This window comes from Melanostigma gelatinosum, assembly GCF_949748355.1.
Source record: "Melanostigma gelatinosum genome assembly, chromosome: 23".
Taxonomy (NCBI): Eukaryota; Metazoa; Chordata; class Actinopteri; order Perciformes; family Zoarcidae; genus Melanostigma; species Melanostigma gelatinosum.
Window position 1 is genome coordinate 7,571,637 of NC_136656.1, and position 21,403 is coordinate 7,593,039.

The 21,403-nt window shown below is 43.4% G+C and overlaps 1 protein-coding gene across 3 annotated transcripts in view; it reads left to right on the plus strand.

The window, feature by feature from the left end:
• The first annotated feature begins 2,099 nt into the window (after positions 1 to 2,099).
• The window catches only part of LOC306796356 (glucosidase 2 subunit beta-like), a 74,250-nt gene continuing 54,946 nt past the window's right edge, over positions 2,100 to 21,403 (plus strand). For 2 of the 3 annotated variants that reach the window (XM_079295233.1, XM_079295235.1), the window contains exons 1-8: positions 2,100 to 2,226; positions 2,672 to 2,788; positions 4,422 to 4,517; positions 6,056 to 6,113; positions 7,023 to 7,140; positions 9,789 to 9,918; positions 15,409 to 15,478; positions 18,473 to 18,551. In XM_079295233.1, the coding sequence (XP_079151359.1) occupies positions 2,145 to 2,226; positions 2,672 to 2,788; positions 4,422 to 4,517; positions 6,056 to 6,113; positions 7,023 to 7,140; positions 9,789 to 9,918; positions 15,409 to 15,478; positions 18,473 to 18,551 (750 nt within the window). In that variant the 5' untranslated portion in view covers positions 2,100 to 2,144. The remainder of the gene's footprint in view (positions 2,227 to 2,671; positions 2,789 to 4,421; positions 4,518 to 6,055; positions 6,114 to 7,022; positions 7,141 to 9,788; positions 9,919 to 15,408; positions 15,479 to 18,472; positions 18,552 to 21,403) is intronic. The other variant, XM_079295234.1, reaches the window with a different exon arrangement.

Genomic DNA, 21,403 nt, shown 5'->3' on the forward strand with positions numbered 1-21,403 from the left:
ATAAAATATTTTTTGAATGTATTCTGTGTGTGTACATTTTCCCAAAATGGTAGTATCATGATATGGCAGGTTGTGTAATAATGTTATTATGTCACTTTAGGAAAATGGCATGGGCTTAAGCAGGCAGAGGACAGTGAAAGTGCTTGTGGAACTAGGAAGAGGGGACTGAATATGCTTGTGTAACTTGGACAGTGATGTACAGGACAGGGGACATTTTATTCATTTTTATTCAGAAATAACAGTTTCGCAACAGTTTTTGGTTTTAAACAATTCCTTTTTTTTGACACAACCTCTCCGGCCTTTGAAAACACCCTTTCACAGGCTACAGAAGATGCTGGCGTGCACAAAAACGCAAGAGCAAGTCTATATACATTTTCATACAGGAATTTTTGCCTCTCCCAGTACTCCAGAGGCTTTTCCAGCCTGCTTATATTTGGCTCGGAAAGGTAGCGCTGGACCTCCACAGTGGCATCTGCTGTTACATTTTGAGTCTTCCGTGCCTCCATGACGCTGGTGTCTAAACGATGCCACAGTTTGCTACCTAAGAGGAAACCACAGATCACGTTACTAAGTGTTCTCATCGGAATAATTGATCTCAAAATGTAAAATAATAGATTACCTCCTGTGACATCATGAGAGGTGGAAGCCTGGGGGATTTCCTCTCTGCTTTGTTTTGACCGTATAATGGTGGCACACTCGGAGGTCAGTCGTTTTATTGCTTCGGTGGCTTTTGTTTGGCTGAAAAATCCTATTACTTTAAATCGGGATCCAGTTTGGACACAAACGCCCTGAATCAAACATCATCCACAATACTGAAGGGCTGTGTGTTCTTCACTATCATGGAGACGAGGGCTTGATCCAGCTCTTGTTTTCTGGTGGCTGGTTAAAAGAGAATAAATACAGTGTCTGTTACCTGTCTTTATTTGCACAATAAACAAAAGTGAACAGAGAAAAATTGTGATGGTGCATTTGTAATATTGTAATGACTTACAATGGCTGGGTGAAGCTCCAGTTTCCTCCTTATTCTCATGCAAGGCACAGTAATGCCTTAGCATGGATGAGGTGTTGTTATTGTACCCAAACTCCTTGGAGCACAATAAACACCTCACCTTTGAATAAAATAAGAAACTGTGAAAAATACAGTTATTGATAAGCAAACCCAATGTGTCTGAAATAGAGTTAGATGTAGCTTACTTATTAGGAGTTATCAAATCAAAGTGTTCCCACACAGGGGAAATCCTCCTCTTCCGAGCTGGCTCCATCTTATCACCTATCCTTCTCTCCTCACTCTAACTCTCCAAACTATCTCTCTCTCTCTAAACTCTCCAAACTATATAAACGCTATCCACACTATCCAAACTCTCAACTGACCGCAACTCTCCACCAACAACCCACATTTTGAATGGAGCCTGAGGGGTTTACATTGCTGTCAAACCTCCCGGCAAAATCTGAACCACTTCCCGAAGCAGTCACGTGGTACAGCCGGGCAGCGACGCTTCGGGCGTCATAATTTGTGGCTCCTCCCCTAAATGAAGCAAGCCTCGATACGCGCTTCGAGGAAACGCCCCCTCCATTGCTCGACACACGCTTCGAAGCGTCGGCACATCTCGTAACATCACTAGTTAACAGCTCTTCAGCTTCAACAAATACAACATGTTGTAAGTTCCTATGAGGTTGTCATCGCCGTAGGTTACCGGGACACTCAATATAATAGAGCTATCGTTAGTGTTAATCATAACACCTGCTTGTCCTTCTAGTACCAGTCGAAAAATGTTTACTGTGAGTAAAAGTTGCCTAGAAGTATTAAATGGAGATCCTGGCCATTGTGTTCGTTACAATTAAAGTTAATTCACCAACCAGGCTTGAACATTGCCCGTCTTTTCATTGAAAAATACGTCGAGTCTAATTATTAACATGAGCAAATGTATTTTTGAGGGAGAAAACCATTCTCACCCATGATTGGTCAATAGAATCGCACATGGCTCGGATACAAACCAATAGGAAGGCTCAGAATCGTCACGTGACCGCATGTTTCAGGAAGTCAGGACACGAGCAGTTTAAATGTTGTATGTGTGAGTTTGAAACACAGTTAAGCGGGTTGTTGTAATGCAGGAGGGAGCAGGTTTATAAGTGTGTCACCTGACATGCGTTTCCACGTTATTATCGCCGCTGTCTTTTGGTGTGGTTTCGTAGACTCGCGGAAAATAAGAGGAATATCTTCGTCCTGTAAGTTCGCTGTCCCCCTTCAAGCTAGCGCAAGGCTAATTAGCTATCACATTGTTTGTCAATTGCACTGTATCTTAAGAAATGGAAGTTGAGCCATAACATACTGTACAAGGCCCTAACGTGCTGTGACTTTAACAACTCTTTAGCTTCAACACGTAACGTTACAACAAGTTGCCACGACGTTGTCATCGCTGCAGACAGCTTGTAACACCTGTACACAGCGTTTAAAGTTTGTTCTGGGTTGGCATCCATAAAACCAGACTTATCTTTTTATTTAGTAGTTCCACTAGCATTTCTTTACAGACTCAAGCATCCAGCTTTTGTCCTGGAATAAATGCTGTCGATGCAAAATATTATTCAAAGTCAAAAGTGTTTGATTACGTTTCTAGCTGCAGCTGAAGGCCATCTACATGCATCCTTCAGTAATGTTTTCATCCTCTAACAGACAAGCGGTTCTACAGGGAGAGGAAGTCCTTTCTGTGCATTGACGGGTCCAAGATCATTCCCTTTGAGCAGGTGAACGACGACTACTGTGACTGTGAAGACGGCTCTGACGAACCAGGTAAAATGTGAACGTATGGGCCAGTCTGTTTACCAAGGTTAGCAAACAGTGTTTCACCACGGCGACCTATGCACTGTTAACAATTCATTTCTGTTTTGTGGATAAATAATATTTGACTTGTCTTTTCAGATGTATTGTTTTGAGAATGCAAGCGTTTCAGTTAAATGTACATCACAACAGACATCCAGTCTGCTTTTGTGTGCCGTGTCGTTGGGATACCGTCTGTTCCCCGTCTGTTCCCCGTCTGTCTTTTGGTTTCACTGATCTCGGGATGGGCTGCGCTTTCTATCAAATAAACTCACACTTTTACATTTTCAAGCGGACCATATGCTGTTCAGACTATATTATAAACAGACATTTGTTTTCCGCCCTCATGAGACGAGGACATGAGTCAATTTTATTTAGGTAACATGTCAACAGGTTCCCTCGCCCTGATGTTTACGAAACACCATTTATGTATTAATCAGTTACTGATTTTAGGTTCTCTTTCTGAATATCATGTTAATCTCTTGTTCCTTTGGGAATCAGAAGCCTTCTAAACTGCTGATGAGGTTGAATAATGAGGATTTGTGGCTGATGTCAAAGAATAGCAGAAAAACATTTAGTGATCTTCTTAGGGGGTCATTAAAGGAGCTGCTATGTATATAGCAGCAAACAACTCTTTGTAAAATGTAAAAGGACATAATGGAGCAGAGAATGAAGTCTTAACTCCCTATGTGTGTTGTAATCAGAGCTTCTCTGTACTTTGTGTATTCGGTCGGTCGTTCAGATTGGGGGCATTTCTGCCTTACAGTGGCTCGCAACATGTAGACGGCGAGGCGGTGGCGGATCAGAGCGAAAGGTGCTGACGGAGCTAAGAGTGTTTACCTGAGGTTGAACCGGAGGGTGGATGCTGTGCTTCCATTACAACGCTGTCTGCTGGGAGGGCAATATCAACTTTAACCCTCGTATGAGTGCAATGCAATGCGGCGGCTGTGAGCTAACCAGTGGGGCACGCTCCCATGCACTAACGTTCACTTAAAGCAAGGAGAAGAACACACAGAGGGAGGGCGACTTAATTCTCTGCTCAGGTAGACGTTACTCCACCAAATATGTACATAAACAATGGTTGTTTGCTCTGAATGTTAAATACAGCTCCTTTAAATCATTTAAAGTCCACAATCTGTAGTTTACACATTCTGCTGTTGTGCTGTCCCATACTGCTGGGGTAAATCCAAACCATAATATTGTATGCAACATAGATATAAGCCTCCTAATGAGCTTCTTTACTCATTGCAGACGGGGCCAGAAAAAGCAAGAATTTAATGAATTATTATATTGGCAGCTGATAACAGTCCAGTGCCCTGTAAACAGAAAAATTATAGAGGTAATAATTTCCCAGACCTCGAGTTTTGTATCCAATTTCCATGTTTGGTATTAATAGGTATTCACTTACCGCTTTAAACTGCACACTGCTGCCACTACTGAACACAAGTTCATTTTCTACGCTTAAACCGGTGGAAATAATAATCTTAAAACAACAAAAACAATACGGCATGTGCTTCTCTTATCAGCCCACATGCATGTACTATAAATAGCTTTGATTAGATTAGTTTGTTTCATAGTGCTGACCTCCGCTCCTGACCCCATGTAGGCACCTCCGCCTGCCCTCGAGGCCGATTCTACTGCACCAATCTGGGGTTCCGCCCACACTACATCCCGTCATCACGAGTCAATGATGGCATCTGTGGTATGTCTTTTGATATTGGATGAAATCATACTCTGCTGAGAGGTTACGTAAATACGCTTTACAGAACCTGAAGTGACGCAATGGATTGACAGCCTTGATAATAAGTTGATCTGTTTGCTTTGACACCTTTTGTGTGTTTTGCAAACATAGACAGGAATTCATATTTTACATGATGTCAGGAAGTTGGCATACAAACTGTCACTCTTTCTGTAGTTCAAACAGATTAAAGACGCACTAAACAAAACACACACACACCAATGTGCTCACTCTATAAAACACCATATCCTTTTCCTCCATGCTTTGCTCCATTCTTTCCGATTTTGTTTTTCAGCCCCTCTTCTCATCCACCCTTGTTCTCCCGTAGCTCTCCACTTTGGATACAATCAATACATTTCACTGTTGACATCTCCTATCTGTGACCAGCTGCATTAAACAGCATGCAACCATCGCCCCTCCCTTCTTTATTCGTCGCCCACCTGTCTTCTCATACCTTCCCTTGAGTGGAGCCGCTTAATAGGTAACGCAACATCGCTTTTTTTCGCTTCTGCTGGCTGTCGAGCGATTTTCATCGGCTTCCCTTTCTGTGCTGTAAAGCCCTCGTTCCGCCGGTCACCAATGGCATTCAGGAAAATTGAGAAATATCCCACTCTGCCCACTCTCTGGGGTGAAACAGCTGAGCAAAAGACAGATCTGAGCACTTACGAAAACACCATGCAGCTGATCTTTCTAAGTGGTTGATCTCAAGAGAGACTCTCTGAACCAGAGTGATGTATCATGCAGGCACAAACATCTCATTTTCATTGCGGCGAAGAAGTAATTAAAGCTTTAAAGAGACGTTTCTTTGCCACTCATGTCCACAGCAATCAGTCGGTTAGCTTAGCACAAATACTGGAAACAGCTAGCCTGGCTCTTGTTTTTACTCAGTTTTTTTTTTACAGATTAAACAAATAATGTTTAACATGTTAAAGAGTGAGCTTTAGAGTAGTAGCTGGTAGGCAGATTGGACAAAGCCAGTCTCGCTAGCTGGTTCCCCGTGTCCAGTCTTTATGCTAACCGAAGCTAAGTGGGAGTGTAACTCAGTGGTGGCTTCAGGATTATCGTACAGACATAAGAATCGTAAACATTTTTTGATCAGTCATTTTATCTATGAATTGTCAGACAATCCTAAAAATGGCCATCACAATTTCCCACAGCACACGATGGCATCTTCAAAATACATTCCTGAAGTGATGCATCTGTCAAAATGGTTACTGACTCACAGCTCTCTGACTACAACATACATTTAAAAAAATATATATATATTTTTCTTAAATCACTTAATGTTCATTATCATATTATGTGCTGTATGTTGGAAAGCAATTGTTCACTTTTTAGGGGGCCGAGGAGTGATGCCAAGCTCAAAAAGTAGCTAAAAATGTTCTTCTCATAGTTGCTGACTGTGCTCTTTTTTTATTTTTTCCTCTGCTTGCTGACATATTGAATGCTCTTCTATTCTCTTGTATGTGCGTTGGATGGGTCTCTCCTGTGTCTCGTGCCAGATTGCTGCGATGCTTCAGATGAATACAACAGCCACGCTCGCTGCCAGAACACTTGCTGGTCAGTTGAATCAAAAACTGAGATTCAATATTTATATAATAACACATGCAGAGGTTGTCTCAAAATATGGAGGCCCACGCATTGCTAAAGAACAAAACAAATAAATAAAAAAATCCAATCAGCCCAATCTATTTGGGCAAATGTATCAAAGAAAGCAGATGATGTTGAATCCTAGCTGTCTTTAAGATAAAGGTATTTATCGTAGCGTTAGAGTGATAGACAGTGATGCGCTGTGCCACCAGGGGGCATGGTGTCACTGTGGTTTAAAGTCTTGATGCAGTTCAGCCCTGCCCTCATAATGTATTTGCATCACAATATTGATTTGATCCTTGATAGAGACGGATCTGACTCCCTGCCTCTTTTCACACTGTAAATTGTACTCTCAACAACTCCGTCCTGAGGTGTTTTTGCGTGCAGATAATTCAGCTTCTATAGCACATAAATTGCTCACTGCACAGATGGTCGGCCTGCGAATGAATAAAGCTATAAGAATGCGGGCCCGCTGCCGGCTCATATTTATCATCTTCTCTGAGAAGATGACTGTACTGTGATGCTGAAATCTTGCCCGCTGTAACTTCTAATACGGTAACCCACTTCTTTTGTCGACGGCCCTCTGTTATTTCATTCAAAACCACACACGAGCAGAGTATACCTCATTATGTTTTCACAAGGTCCACACTCGTATCGTGTGTGTTCCTCAAGAACAATTTGGTTCAGCCACAGAGCTTCAGCCCCCCCCCCCCCCCATCTTATTTACTTTTCTATTTTCCCATTTGGTTTCCTGTTGCATCTTGGGCCCTTTAAAAGAAATTAAATAATGGATTGCGCCATCTCAATGACAGCAGGGGTGGCTGTTTTCTCCGTAATGATGAGACTGTGCATCCTCTCTCTCTCGCTCTCCTCCTCCAGGAATCTGGGACAGAGAGAGAGAGCGTACGTGGAGGGCCAGATGAGGGCCTTGGACGAGGGTTTGCAACTCAAGCAGCAACTGATTGAGGAGGGAGTGCTGCTCTGGAGAGAGAAACAGGTACACAACCAAAAGCTTGTAGTAGTAAGAGAAGGATGGTCGCCAGGGTTTTTCCTAAAAAGCTTTATCCTGTTCCTGTCGTGAGAAAACGAGTGGCTTTCACTTCTCACTGCTTTTCACTTGACCTGCACAGAATATATGCACGGTTCATCTAGTGGTGTATATGTAGTCTATGGTGCCAGATCAGTTTTAATACACAAAATACCAAAAACACTGTAGCCTGTTTCCCTGCACGCTAGGATGCAAAGTGTGTCGTCTGCAGCCTGCATAATTAGGTTGTCGTCCATACATGTTCATCACATCTGCTGCTACAGGCGTCTGCTGTGCACTTTCCAACACCATTTCAACACTTTCAAACTGTCGCGTCTCCTATCCAAACAATTCTAGTTTCTAGTCCTTTTATAACTCATAAAAATCATATTCTCCACCTGCCAAAAACTTTTACCTGCTGTAACTATTCATTCGCCTCCCTCTGACACTTTTTGAATCAACATGCTGCTTTTCAAAAAAAAAAGAGCTTCAAGAAACCACTTCACAGTTTCCGCTGCTCTCCATTAGCTCGTTGAACAAGCACTCGGCTAAATTAGAAATTAGTTCAGTGCAAATGAAATGTGTAAATCTGGCAGCTGATCTCTTTTAGATGTTTTTAGATGTAGAAATTGTCAGTCTAGCTCACCTCCTGCACTTATAAAGATATCTTTCCTTTTTTTATTTTTTATTTTTTTTTAAGTGCTCAAGTAATGGTCTGAAGGAACTAATTCACAGTTCTTTGACTCTCTCATGGCTGTCCTCATTCCTGCTATATATTGTCCATTGATGATGTGAGAACGTGCTTCATCTCAAGGCTTTCCGAAGCACTTCACAGCACCGCTCGTGTGGAAAAAATACATTTCAAGAACGTCACTCTTGTTTAAACATATATTGCTTGTGATACAGTTAAAAAGATGGCACTTGCCCGACTCAACAGATTTTGAATGAAGGACACTTGTCATCTCTCACGCACGCACGCACGCACGCACGCATGTCAGATTTTCCAGCTGAAGGCCTCTGAGTGTGTATCCTGCGCTCATCCTCTCCTCCTTTGTCCCGTGTTCTGTTCTGTGGCAGCTGATTGGCAGAGCGAGGCTGCGGTGTCACCCAGCCCTCCTGGCCCAGCAGCACAATGTGACCCTCTTCTCTCAGTGCGTCTTTGTTGACATGGCAGGGTCACCTCGGGGGGTCCTCGTCTCGGAAGCCTTACACAACGACTCAAAACGTTAGGGTTAAATATGAAACGGGACGCTAGAAGACTTTTTAATACAATTTAGAAGACTTTATTTTTTTTTTAACAACGAGGGCTGAATGGAGCACGTCAGCACTGCAGGCTCTAGAACCAACTGCTGCTGCTAATCGAATACGAATAGGTATTCAATAACATCTCCTTTTTAGGAGGTTCGGCATTATCTTTCTGCCCACTCGTTAATTGTACATTAAACAAAACAATATGTTTTTTTGTCTCCCTAATGTAGCTTTGTCTGACTTTTGTTTGGATTTTAGAGGCAGATGGTACTTTTTCTGTCCAAACTGTAATACAGCAGAGTTAAAACAGCGGCTGACACTCATTGATCTTTCAAAACAAGCAATAATTTTCACTCATCCCAAGTGAAATATTCAGATTAATGTGTGACGAAACAAATATTCATCTGACTAGAGTTTCCATTCTCCAATGCAGTTCATTGAAAAAAAAAAACCCTGAGTTTGTGTTCTGTAAAGTATTTTAACACCGCAGAGGAACGATTTACATGTGATGGGTTTCATTTTAAGTGTGTTTTCGTCAGCTCAAAATGGAGCCCATGAATCACCGCAGCACACTGGAGGTGGCAAAGCGAGCAGCGTGGCCTAGAAAGGTAGTCAACCCTGTCGGAACCAAGCAGAATCCATCACTGCATTATGAGAGTCTCTGAGACACACACACACAAACAAGGAGCTGCTGCTTTTTCATGTTAATTGGTCCATTACTGAGAGTAATGATAGGTTATGCCTGGTTGTCAAAAGCTGTCATATTTGGTGTGACAGCAGCGGCCCCTGACGCAAGTGATTTAAATAGTCCATTGTCGTGCCTGACCGCTGTCGTACAGGTTTTAGTAAACACACGGGCTGGTTGTGGTCTGGAGGTAGACGTACTGATACCTAAAGAAAGGGGAGGAGGTAAGAACAGACGGATCCTAATAACCTGTTGGTGTCAACTCGGGCACAACTATGAAAACTTTTGGGACTATAAGTCAACTATCCTGTTGTCAACACTTGAATTGTCAACTTGTGTTGTTTCTCTGTTGATTGTTAATCTTATATTTCCCCTCAGTGATTAAATAGTCACGACTGTGTAGAAAATCAAGCTGGTTCGATTAACAAGGTTATTAAAGGTTTTAATTTATGGTGAGATATTTCAGTCTGGACAGACGGAGCGCTAAAAATGCCCCAAAATGTTCTCCGGTACACCGAACGGAGAAACGGTAGCTCTACAATATACTAAATTACAACGCAGGCGTTAGTGCCACTTACTTGCAACAGTGACTTGACTGTAAACAAGGAAACCGACCTGCTATGCTCGAACTGTAAGTGAATACCGTGGAAGTGATGTTGTTTGTCTCTCTGTTGTCTCTCTTCAGGCCCAGCTCAGAGAGCTTCAGCAGGTGGCCGAGGACCTGCAGATCAAATTAGAGGAACACAGGAGGAAGAAGCACGAGGCCGACCGACTCAAAGAGCAAACATTAAAGGCGCTGGAAGCGGAGGACAGCGGTAAGTGTCTCGCCACCTTTAACCTGCCATGATTTGGTGCGAGTCCATTCAAAGCAATTTGCTCAATCCACAGAATTGCCTCAGTTGGTAGATCACAGGTCATTGTTGCGGCTACCACAGGGCAGCTTCCGTTTTATTTCAGCGCAAAAAAGCGTTTTATTTGAGCAAAAGTAAATTGCCCTCAGCTCCTTCCGGCCAGATAGTCAGGATGACAAATGGTAGAACATCAGAAACAGCTGGAAGGGTTAAATATGCCTGTGCCATTGAAATAAATAGACGAGGAAAGGAGTGCTGAGCAACAGCATATTGCACTCCCACAGCGCTCCTTTTACATTCCTCAAAACTTCAGAGAGTAGTTGCTTATGACTCACAGGAAAAATCCCTTATCGCTCCAAGCACTAGCTGGCTCTGCATTTTAGTGACGCTCAGACCTGTGAATGCACAGAAAGTCGGATAGGAAATGGGCTCAATCATTTCTTTTTTTTTTACACTGAAGTCCATAAGGATTTAGAGTCATCACCTATATGTGTGTTGGAAAGCATAAAATCTGTTTATTCTCTTCTCTTCAACACACATTCTGCAGGTTGAATGTTAATATTCCGGTCTCATGTTCTTCTCCGATGCCATGCAATGCTGGCAATCGATTGCCTGTCTCGTGTCGAACTGGCCCTCAAGTTAAACTTTTGATTGCAATAAAGGTCATTTGACTTTGCTGTTACCTCTGAGCATACATCCATCAGCTTCCCGCTGTGCCAGCTGACCTTTGCTGGATGTCACGGGCTCCCCCCCCCATGTTTCTGAACCTATCATTCTTTGCTTCCATTACTGCTCATCTTCAGGGCGTAACAACCATCAATCAGTTTACTTGTCCGTGGTTGCGAGTGTCGTCCGTGTTGGCTATCCATCCAGGCTTTTATTATGCAGTTCTAGTGTGTGTATGTGGTGGCTTTTCGCTGCTGAAGTTGAAGGAAAGTTCCAGTGACTTATTTAGCATTTTTGTCCCGCCTGCAACCTATGAAGTTTCATGTTGATTAATACTTGAATTCTAGTGAATAAGCACCATTAATCTGCCAACAGGAAAACTCAGCAAAAGCTTTATGGCTCCCCGACTCGCCGAGCTGTTATTATTTTGGGGTAGCAGGTTGATACTGCTTTTAACGCACATTTTGAGTCTATTTGTGGACTTAAGAAAAGTGACGCAGTAAAGCAGAGATTATGCAAGGGAAGAAATTGTCCAGGAAGTCTCCGTTGTCCAAAGTGTTGCCCAAACTCTTCGTCCAGCTCTGGAGTGGAGGTTGTAGCTCCATTGAAATTGCCTTGTAGACCGTCGCTGTGTCTCTTGTAGTGCGATCACGGCATTAGGGATCACTTGCGTTACAGTTTGAAATGTCGTAGTTTCGTTTTTGGATAACAAAGGTCTTCAAAAGATACAAAATAGCACTGCGTAAATGCCCACCGTTTTCTCCATATTATTATAACTCTTTAACATCTTGTATTTTTGCCATCATGACCAGTCGAATGAATATCAGGCTAGAGGACCAACAATTAAGAACGTCCTTTAGACATATTTTATTGCACATTTTGAGTGCTTCCACACTATTAATTGAACCTTCTAAAAAAAAAAAAAAAAAATCCTTAAATGACAGAAGACCCACGAGGACCAACATTGAGTTCTTAAATATCACATGTAAGAATAAGATAATTGTTTCCCCTTCATGACCTGTCAATAGCCTGAGTCACGATGGTTGTATATTCCTGGGAAGGCCTTTCCTCCGGACGGTCCTCTGGAGCCTGGCCGACGGTCAGCGTATCCTGTTCGTGACGCCAAATTGTTGTCGGATATTTCCTTTACAAGTTCAGGAGTGAAGTTGGTTTTATCCAAAGTGTTTCACCATAAAAACAGAGTCTTGATGAATGATCAAAGTTTCATTATTATTTAATGTTTGCAAACAGAGAACACAAAACACAACCACGTATTGCAGTGAACTGTGAATACGCTCTAAAGACCCAGAATCAAAACAAGATATTTATACCGGCCGGCAGAGAGGAACAGATAAAACACAGGAGACTAAGGCAGACATGTTTAGTCTAACCAGAAGCAGCTGATATAGAGAAAGAACACGTCGGCTGTTTTTCCCGACTAAGATAGAAAAGTGACCCTTGTACCAGACCAAATAGGTCAATGTGTTCAGACATCCAGACGCCCGTACAAATGAACTTTCTAAACAGCAATATGTCTCACAGAAAATAACAAGAGGAGGTTAAAACATTTTTTATCATTACAGGAATGAAAAGCCAGAAGAACAATCCAGCTGAGCCTGCAAAGTAGAAGCCAACAGTCTTTCCCTTTTACTGCTGCTGTCGCTCAAACGTACCTCCAGGGCTTCATGGGCGGTTATTGGGAAGTTTTAAAGGGCCGGGTTATTTGTACCCTCAAAACGAAATTGCAGTTTCTCAAGGTGCAGTGCTCTTTGGTACAATGAAACAATACTTTAACGGCTCCGAGTTATTGGATGTTGTTACAGTACGAGTTGCTCTATTTTGTGTGTTGTGTGAAAATGATATTCCATGAGTTTAAGTTTGTGTACGCGCTTTCACAGGACTACGAGCAGGTGCTATGTTAGGAAGAAGTGTTTGGGAAACCGCAGTGCAAATGTGCTAATAATGCACATAGTATTACGTTGTCAGAAATGTGTGCTCGCGTGTTGATAGCACCACGTCATTGAGCCGTGTCCTGTGATTACATTAGCTAGCTCAGTATCTATGAATCTGTGGCACTTTGTTATTCAATGAGTATTCAAGCAGATTTCCCAGCATGCTTTGCAAAGACTTTGATGCACCGGATTCTCAGAAAGGACAGTGCTCATGTTTCTTTTAATGGCCGTCCTCAATACGCTCTGGGTTCACATGGAGGTCTCATCCGTCTCTGATGTTGATTTGATACGATCCCCTCATAAAGAGACTGGTTGGATTCATGTCCGTCACTCTCTCTAATGGTACGTCCCAGTATGCAACGCTCCACCGTCTCCGAGTTCACCCACAGTTTGAGGAGATTTCCACAAATTCATCGGTAACCCAGCGGCTGACCTGATTTCTCGAGCGGACCGTCTTGCGTCAATCATTATGATTAGACATTGTCAAATTGATGTCATATTTATTCATTTCCCCAGCAGTGGTAGAGCCAAAGCAGAGTGTAAATGTTATTACAAATCATAAAACCAGACTCCAGTGCCACAAATAGCAAGTTGTTCTTGTTGTTGGACTGACCATAACATTTTGAAACCACATGGGCATTCATTTGGTACAAGGAGGTTTGGGACAATTAAATTCTCTGAATAACAAAAGCGTATCTATTCCCCTACCATACCTGAGCCTGAGGGAGATCATTGGTGTTGTGAGGGATGAGAACTGATTTTGACATATTTATAAATTAGTTTGACTAATTATTAGCAGAGGTATAGAAGTATTTCACAAGAACGGGCTGTGATATTCGCTGTAGGCTTTAAAAAAAAAAAGTACCGTTAACGTGCGGGATCCTGAAGACAGAATAAGGCAATTGGCTCAACAACTTTCGTCACAAACTCCTAAATTTATGGTCAAATTTAAACGAGTGAGCAATTTATTTTGCACACTGCAATGTGCTTTATGGCGCTGCAGCAGTGTTTCCTGGATGCGACGCAGCATGAGTCATTCTGTAAACCGGCACCATCTGACGCACCGTTTAGCTTAAAACACTTATTTGCACATTCTATCTTTATATTTACAGTATCTGCTGTTCTTTGTAAAAAAAACAAATAAAGGTTCAGTGCAGCACCTGCAGCCTTTTGCTACATTTCCATCTCAAAGCAATTCCCCCCCCCCTCCTCAGAAAGGGGTCATTTCCTGCCTCAAAATATTGCTTATACTGTATAAAAACAAGCAAATGCGTCTGTTAGCCTCTGAGTGCACGGCTCACACTAACAAAGAAAGCTCTGTGTGGATAACACAGTCTGTAGCCGAGGCATAGATCTGCCGCCTCCTGCTGATGTCTTCCGTTCTCTCCGTTCTCTTTGTTCCTCTTATTTTTTATGAGTATGCTGCGCTATCGCCAGGGCAACATGGGCGGATGAGTGATGGCGTCCATTAGTAAACATAGCCCTCCTATATGTGCCCTCTGCCTAAAGAGCCAATGTCTCGAACCTCCTTCCTCTCTATTTTCTTCCCGCCGCCCCCCTCCCCTCTCACTTATTTCCCACATTCTACCCCACTCTTCCTCTTACCTTTTTACCACCTGCCCCCCACTCCGTCCTTTTCTTCCTCTGCCTTCCTCTCCTCCATCTATCCTCCTTATGGTTGTTTTCATAGCTGCAGCTCTGCAGTAGAGGGAGGGATGAGACCATTTCTCTTCCTCTTTTTTTTATCTTTTATTTTGCGAGACGGCGACTACAAGAACGGGTTCCGAATGTCAAGCATTAGCTTGGGAATAGAGCGCTGCTCAAACAAAAGAGGTCACTAATATGACACATGCTGTGTGTATCGCAGAAGAATATCAGCAAATCTTGTTTTTCCCCTTGGCTGAGTAGAGTCAACAACACATTGTTTCCTCCGTTCATGTTGTTGACGAGAAGTGGTGTACAATCTTGCATCTTTTTAAAGTTAAAATCCCCCCAAAACAACATGGCTTTATGAATATATGAATTCATGGCTCATTTTTGGTAAGGCTGCATCTATGAACTTCTGTACACCCCTACAGCACACCCTCAACCCAGGCGCTCTACTGTACACTGGGAAAAAAATGCTAATTTCACAATTAGCTTTTCTGTAATTAGTACGGGAAGGTAATTGCGGCGGATGTGCAATTAGTATTATGTAAAGTGCTTTTCCCCAGACTCAGGGGCCAATCAGGTTGCCCCTTTACGTTCTGCTGATGATGTGGGAGATGCTTAGTGCCCAACATAAGAGAACTTCCTCTCCCTCCCACTCCGATGAATGCGATTCACAAAATGAATCGGGTTGGGGTTACATGCTCGCTGGAAAGTGTGTGGGGGGGGGGGGGGGCATATTCTCCTTTTCATCTCCCTGTGAATATGAAATGGAGAAGAGGGAAATCACTGTCATAGCAGCCGTTACAGCACAAAGCCTCCTGATTGCATTCTGGACTCTTGACATCCTATTTTCTGTTTTTTTCCTACAGGGAAACCAAACGGTGTTGCACAGCGTGACTGACTCCTTGCCTGATTGCCCAACAAGCCCCCCCCCCCCCCCCCCCCCCCCCCCCCCCCCCCACACTCCCCATATTTTGAAATCCAACTCGTCCTTTTGCGTTCAGACGGGTCATATTTATTGCAGTGATTCTAAGAAATCCAACATGGCTTTGTAATGAAGAATAATACTTCTTTGTCATCGTGACTCATTGTGCTTCTTTGTGATCAGCTAGAATGTTGTGTCTTTAAAACTATCCGGTCATTTTGCATTAATAACCCAGATATCATTTTTCCTTTTTTTTTTTAGGTCTTTTTAGACGTCACAACAGCACAGTAAGCGGCACTTTCAAGTTACTGGACAGCAATAAAGATGGCAGGTAACGAACACGCTTCGTTAAAAATGAAAACCTCTGTGGCTACAGTTGTCATGCTCATGTTCGGCCCTTTGCGAACCCATTTAAATGACTCATGACACTACGACAACCCTCCAAAGTCTATTCATGTGTCATGTGTCAGCCTTCAAATCTTAATAAGAACGGAAACATTTTGTGTTAAAAACAGTGTTGGCACACATTTTCAGACATTTTTTTTATTTTTTAAACCAACCCCTGATATGTTTCCACTGAAACGTTTCCCCCTGGGATTCTACTCTTGCCAGGGTGAAAAGGTTTCTGTCACAGTGTTGAGATTGCTATGAAATCCAATACTAAAGAAATTCCTAAAGCATATTTGCTCTCAGTTTAGGCTTTTCTCCTCCTACTGTGCAGTTTAAAATATGTACCAGAGTGTGACAAAATAAAAGAGAGCACACGGTTGGAAGGTTTCCAATTTTTCCTTTATATTTCAATGGCACCGTTTTTCTATCAAATGATCTACTGTGTGCTTCTCCCACAAACGGTGTAGTTTAACCATTGGACACTACAATTAGCAAGGTTTATTGATGAATATATCTGACTTAAATCATATTGTAAGAGCGAACCTTCTTTTTTGAGGCTGTTTCTTGAGTTTCACACCAATGTGTGTGTGTGTATACGCACAACACTCATGAGTTCCACCTTAACTTGTGACGCAGTGAATGCTCATCACTCTGAGCCGAGTGCACGCGGCGCGTTCCTTGAAACGTCTACACTCGTTTGTTCTCCAGCAAACCTCCAGAAGCAATGCATTGCCTTCATTGCATTGTTTGAGTCCCAACAGACCCACTTGCTGTCGCCGCCCCCTAACCCAATCTCCCAGCTGACTCACTCGCTGTCGTGAGCAGTGTTTAACCTCTGCCGGCGTTAAAGACAATGGCATCCATTTTGCCTCCGAGCTGAGCTACATCCATTTGCTGGTGGCTTGCAGAAAAGCAGAGCGCGTCAATACTGCTTACGCTAACCAGGCATGTTCTCCTAGAAAGGAGGCAGGGCTGGGCATAGTAAACTGAAAGCGCTATAAAACACATGGCTGCATTGTGGTCGAAGTGCTTGTGCAGCGATTTTATTTTTCCCAGGGAGCGCCATGTGCCTACTTATGCATTCCCGCTCCAGGATGTGTACCATCATTCAGCCCGTTTCCCTCCATCCATCCACTCCATCGGCTCCATCCCAAGCTGTGTCTCTCCGCGGGGGGATGCGCTTTAAACAAACACATTACTAGTGTGGAAATATCTGCAAGTGTCGCTTATTTCCACACGGACATTATTTCAGTCCGGCAGTCGATGGGATTCCGCGAGCTGTGCCATCTTGAGGCACGACGTGTATTGATGCCCATTTCGACTCACGCAGGAGGCGGAGGCTTTGTATATGTTTGCTACATGGCCATTTTTTTTTTTTTGCAAGGCGCCGCAGCTCACACGCCCCAAGTGTCGAGCTTGATTTAGTTGCCGTTGTGATAAATGCCAAGTCCAAAGTCACCGGTATACCTGATGCGTGCACATTTCCAGGCAATTTGCTGACATTGAACCGGATTAGCATGCACATTGCAGACTCTTTATCTTGTACAAAAAACAAAAAGCTCTTTGCTTTGTCCCTAATGACATTTAGCAAAACACTACCCCGTTCTTAATCCACTCGATTGGAATTGCTAATTATCTTTAATGCAGATTCACAGATAATGGTTCTCCCATTCGTACTGTGAGCTCATCTCATTTTTGTGTCTATTTAGCCACCAATAATTGCTTTTTTTTTTTTTTTTTATGAAGTTGTGAATCCACTCTGAAATACATGAAGGAATCTGTCACATTTTTTTTCCCTAATGTAGAACATCTAGTTGGCAAAGGTTCATCTGAAACTTTCTATCAGTTTGTACTGTGTGTGTGGGGGGGGGGGACCTCCCTCACACATTGGTCATTAAGGCAGCTTGTGGACTTCCTCGCCATTATTTCATCCCGAACCATCCCAAGCGCCACACACACACACACACACACACACACACACACACACACACACACACACAAGCCACTGTGCCAGCTGGCAGGCAGTTGGCAGCCCAGTGCAGGATTAACTGGTACCAGTATGCCGGCCTATAAATAGAGTCTACCAACTGCTTCAGGAAATGAACCGTGATGGAGCCTCCCAAAGGCCCCGCAAACAGGTTGTGCTTTTTATCCCCTCGTCCCTGTCAGGAATATAAGTGTACACGTGTGGAAGAGTGACTTCCCCTTCCTGTTTATTAGTCTCTTTCCAGTCTAACCCCCTATAGGTGTGCGATGCCAAGCACCTCCTTCTTTTAAGATGCCGTGATCTATACGTGTATAAATGCCCCCTGTGATTGTTTCCCTTTTAGAGGCCTCAGCTCTGCAGCCCTCTGCGCCGCCTCATAATAGAGAGAGCCATTGTTTTTCTCCAGCACTTACCCCGAGCATCGATCCTCTGCAGTGGAACAAGCGCTTCGCTTTGTATGTTACCCCGCACTTCCGCTTTTGATGGACTCCCGGGATTGATCCTGCCCGTGCAGTCGTTATCTCGGCTCAATGATGTTGGTTTAGGTGGAACCTCGGGAAGAACGACCCCAGCAGGAAAGTGCGGCTTTAGAAAAGATCTCGTGAGTTCAGCTGGTGCTGCTTTATCCTGACACATGCAGAGGAGAATAGAAGTCCTGACTGGTCCATCGATGGCTCCAAACAGCTCGTGCACCATAGTCCATGTTCTGTGAAGCTAAACGATCCAAAAGTACAACATTTCATTTTTGCTTTTCCTTCGTTGCAAAGCTCGCGTCACGTAGTTGACGTCTAGTTGACATGTTTTGCGGGTCCTCAGTTGCTCTGGAATAGATGCGTTGTTAACACGTTGTTTGTATTCGCTGCAGCGGTGAAGGCATTGACATGTTCACAGCAACCAATCATGAGACTAAGACGCTGTTGTTATCTGTCGTTTTTTTGTACACAACAGTATAACGGTGGATGAAGTCAAGGCTAAAGTGGCACTTGTCCACGATGAAGAGCGGGTTCTCTCTGAGGATGACGCAATGGTAAGTTTCTCTTTTGTTCATGCGGTTTGTACTACAATGCTGCTGAGGCGGCGCGAGGGGGCTATGGCCTTCACTGAGGTTGTGTAATCAGGCCCGACATTGAAGTACTTGGTTTCTCTGAGAAAAACAAGTGTTGCAAGGTTTTAGTGGTATCCAGTATCATCTACATTGGTATACAGCATGTCTATTGGAGGCTTTTATTCTAATAGTGCACTTTTTTACGCATTAATAAAGTCAGTGTACAAATGAGTATTCACCATCAATACATACCAGACGTGTATGAACTGAATCTCATGTAAATACTTTAAGACATCCAATATTTACCATATCCTGAAGTCGCTTATTTCAGCATTTTTTTTTTTTTCCAGATTTGCCCCAAAACAAGCTGATGCACATTTTCGTCTGCCTCGCCTTCTCCGTGGTTTTTGTGTCTTTCTTGCGTTGGCTGTCTGTCTGCCGGGTTGACTGTTTTCCTCCACTCGTACAACAGGGTACCCTTCCAAATTCATTTGGATTCTGAACAAGACGAGCACAGTTTCCCCAACAGTGGTTTCCCCTCAAGCTGCAGCGTGTGAGAATGCGGCTGTCGCTTTCACTTTAAACTTGTTGAGCGTCCCTCTTACCAGGCAGCACATATCTAAATCTCTGGCTGTAAACAAAATTTTTCCGCTGCTTCTCGCTGTTCCTATTTCTAATACAAATGGCAATTGATTGGGTTCTCCTACTGCAGGGCAGGAAAAGTTCAGTTTGCGAGTGTTGTATGTAACATGTATGTTATGTGTGTATGTAACAGAAAAATGTGAAGCCGCACCGAAGCTGTAAGCGACACGACGGACGCGGCGCCGTTGACGGCAGTTAACATGTAATTTGCGTTAGAGCTGACGAGCGACCCCCGTGTTGGCACCTCAATCAAGGTCCAAGGGCAGCAGCAGTCGTGCCATATGAGAAGTTATTCTGTTGACTCTTTGCCATCACCTCCCGTGCGTTTCTGTTTTCTGACGACTTTAACGTTGCAGTCACGCTGCTGAACAGCAGCTGCGTGCCCTGAATGTGTGAATTCGTTCAGGTTGATAAGAAAAATAACTAAAGTTGTTGAAAATAGAAGTTATTTCCTCATCAGACCTTGATTACTCTTCTTCTGCCGCACTCGGGGATAAGGCCGCGTATTGGGTTTTTTGTCACGCTTATTCAATTTGTGTCATTTTCACACCTTTTTATTAGCCCCCCCCCCTCCCTCCCCTGCTTTTTCCTTTCTCTTAAGAAGCTTTTGGCCGCCACAGGAAAAAAAATTTAGTTTCCACTTCAGCGGCTCAGATAATTCAAGAGCAGAGAGGATTTTCATGAGAACAATTTGATGATCAAAGGAAGGCGCTCCGTTCGGGAGGGATATTCTGATGTGTCTCTCCCTCAGTGTTCCATCATTACGTTATAGCGCCTCCATTCCTGTAGAAACCACCCTTAATGTAGATTCAAGTTTATGCGCTTTCAGAAGATAATCACGGGTATTCGAGAGGAATGTCTTGTCCGGCAAATTGCACCATTCTTGTTTTAAACACGGCACAGAAGACCCGACCGGATATTATTTCAGTACTCAAACTCAAGCATTTGCACTAAATTAGCTCTCGCAAAGGGAGGACTGTCCTCTCCTTTGTCAGTAACTACAGTACAATCCACTCTCGGGAGCGCTGATGGGTGGCCGAGCTCGGACTATAACTATGTGCTGGTGAACAGAGCTCGAGGAAATTGCCTTCTTCTCAAGAAATGGGCATTTGTGCCGTGGTTGAAATTCACTTATCCATCTACTACCCACTCGCCTCCCTTCAAAGCCCCTTAATCAGTGGACCAGAAACCCAGAGTACACTGACTATAGTTTTCCCTTTCGAGCAGGAGAATAAAATCAAAAGTCAAGCTTTCTGGTGTTTGATGAAAAAACCCAACATTGCCGTAGGTGCATGGGAGTTTGGGAACCCCCCTTAACAGCTTGTGTGTATGCAAATCTGGCTTTTTTTTCCACTGTTCCACTGTTTGATAATATTTGCTGCACCCCAGGGGTTCCAGAAGAAGAGCTGTCATTAGTTGGTAACGAGGCCGAGAGGAAGACAGCAGAGCCGGGGTGTAGTGGTGCACGGACAAAGGGAATAACTAGCTTCAAGAAATCCTGTAATGGCACTCGATATTCAAATTCAGTGCTTGATGGAAAAAGAAACGGCTTTGAAGTGTTTTATTCTCGTTCAGGCTGGTTAGATGTCTGCGTACCGTAATCTGTAAACTAGTGTGACGTGAAAGCGGTGTGTGTGTTTCAGAGTTTTGTACAGAGTAGTTGACGAAACCGTTACTTTTCATATGGATTTTAGGAGCTGTTCTGGAGCTTTTGACCATATCGCATGATCTTCACCAGCAGATGGAGTTGTCATGGAATTGTACATGTTCAAATTTCCACTTTAAGGAGATTGAATTTGAGAATGAGCTTTGGAACTCAATGGTAAGACTACTTTAAACAATTTTGACAATCAAGTAGGCATTTTAAAGTTACGACATCGAAGATCTCCGCTTTGTTCTCTTTGGTGGCTTCAAGCGGTAACTGCAGATATATTTTTGGGCTTTCACTTCCCAGAGAATGTCGTAAAAAACAACATAATAACCAAGAAGGAAGTTGTCTAAATCCTTCCCCGAACATGATTACAGTAAACAACAACCTTCCCGATACCACTCATCCATCTCTGACGTGTGTCTGTCGCAGTGAGTGACGGATTGGCGGCGTCACACACGGAGCCAGAAAGCACCCGCGAAGCAGGCAGGCCAGACGCGACGTTCACCTTTCTGCCTTGGCAGCAACACTGAGCTCTCGTGAT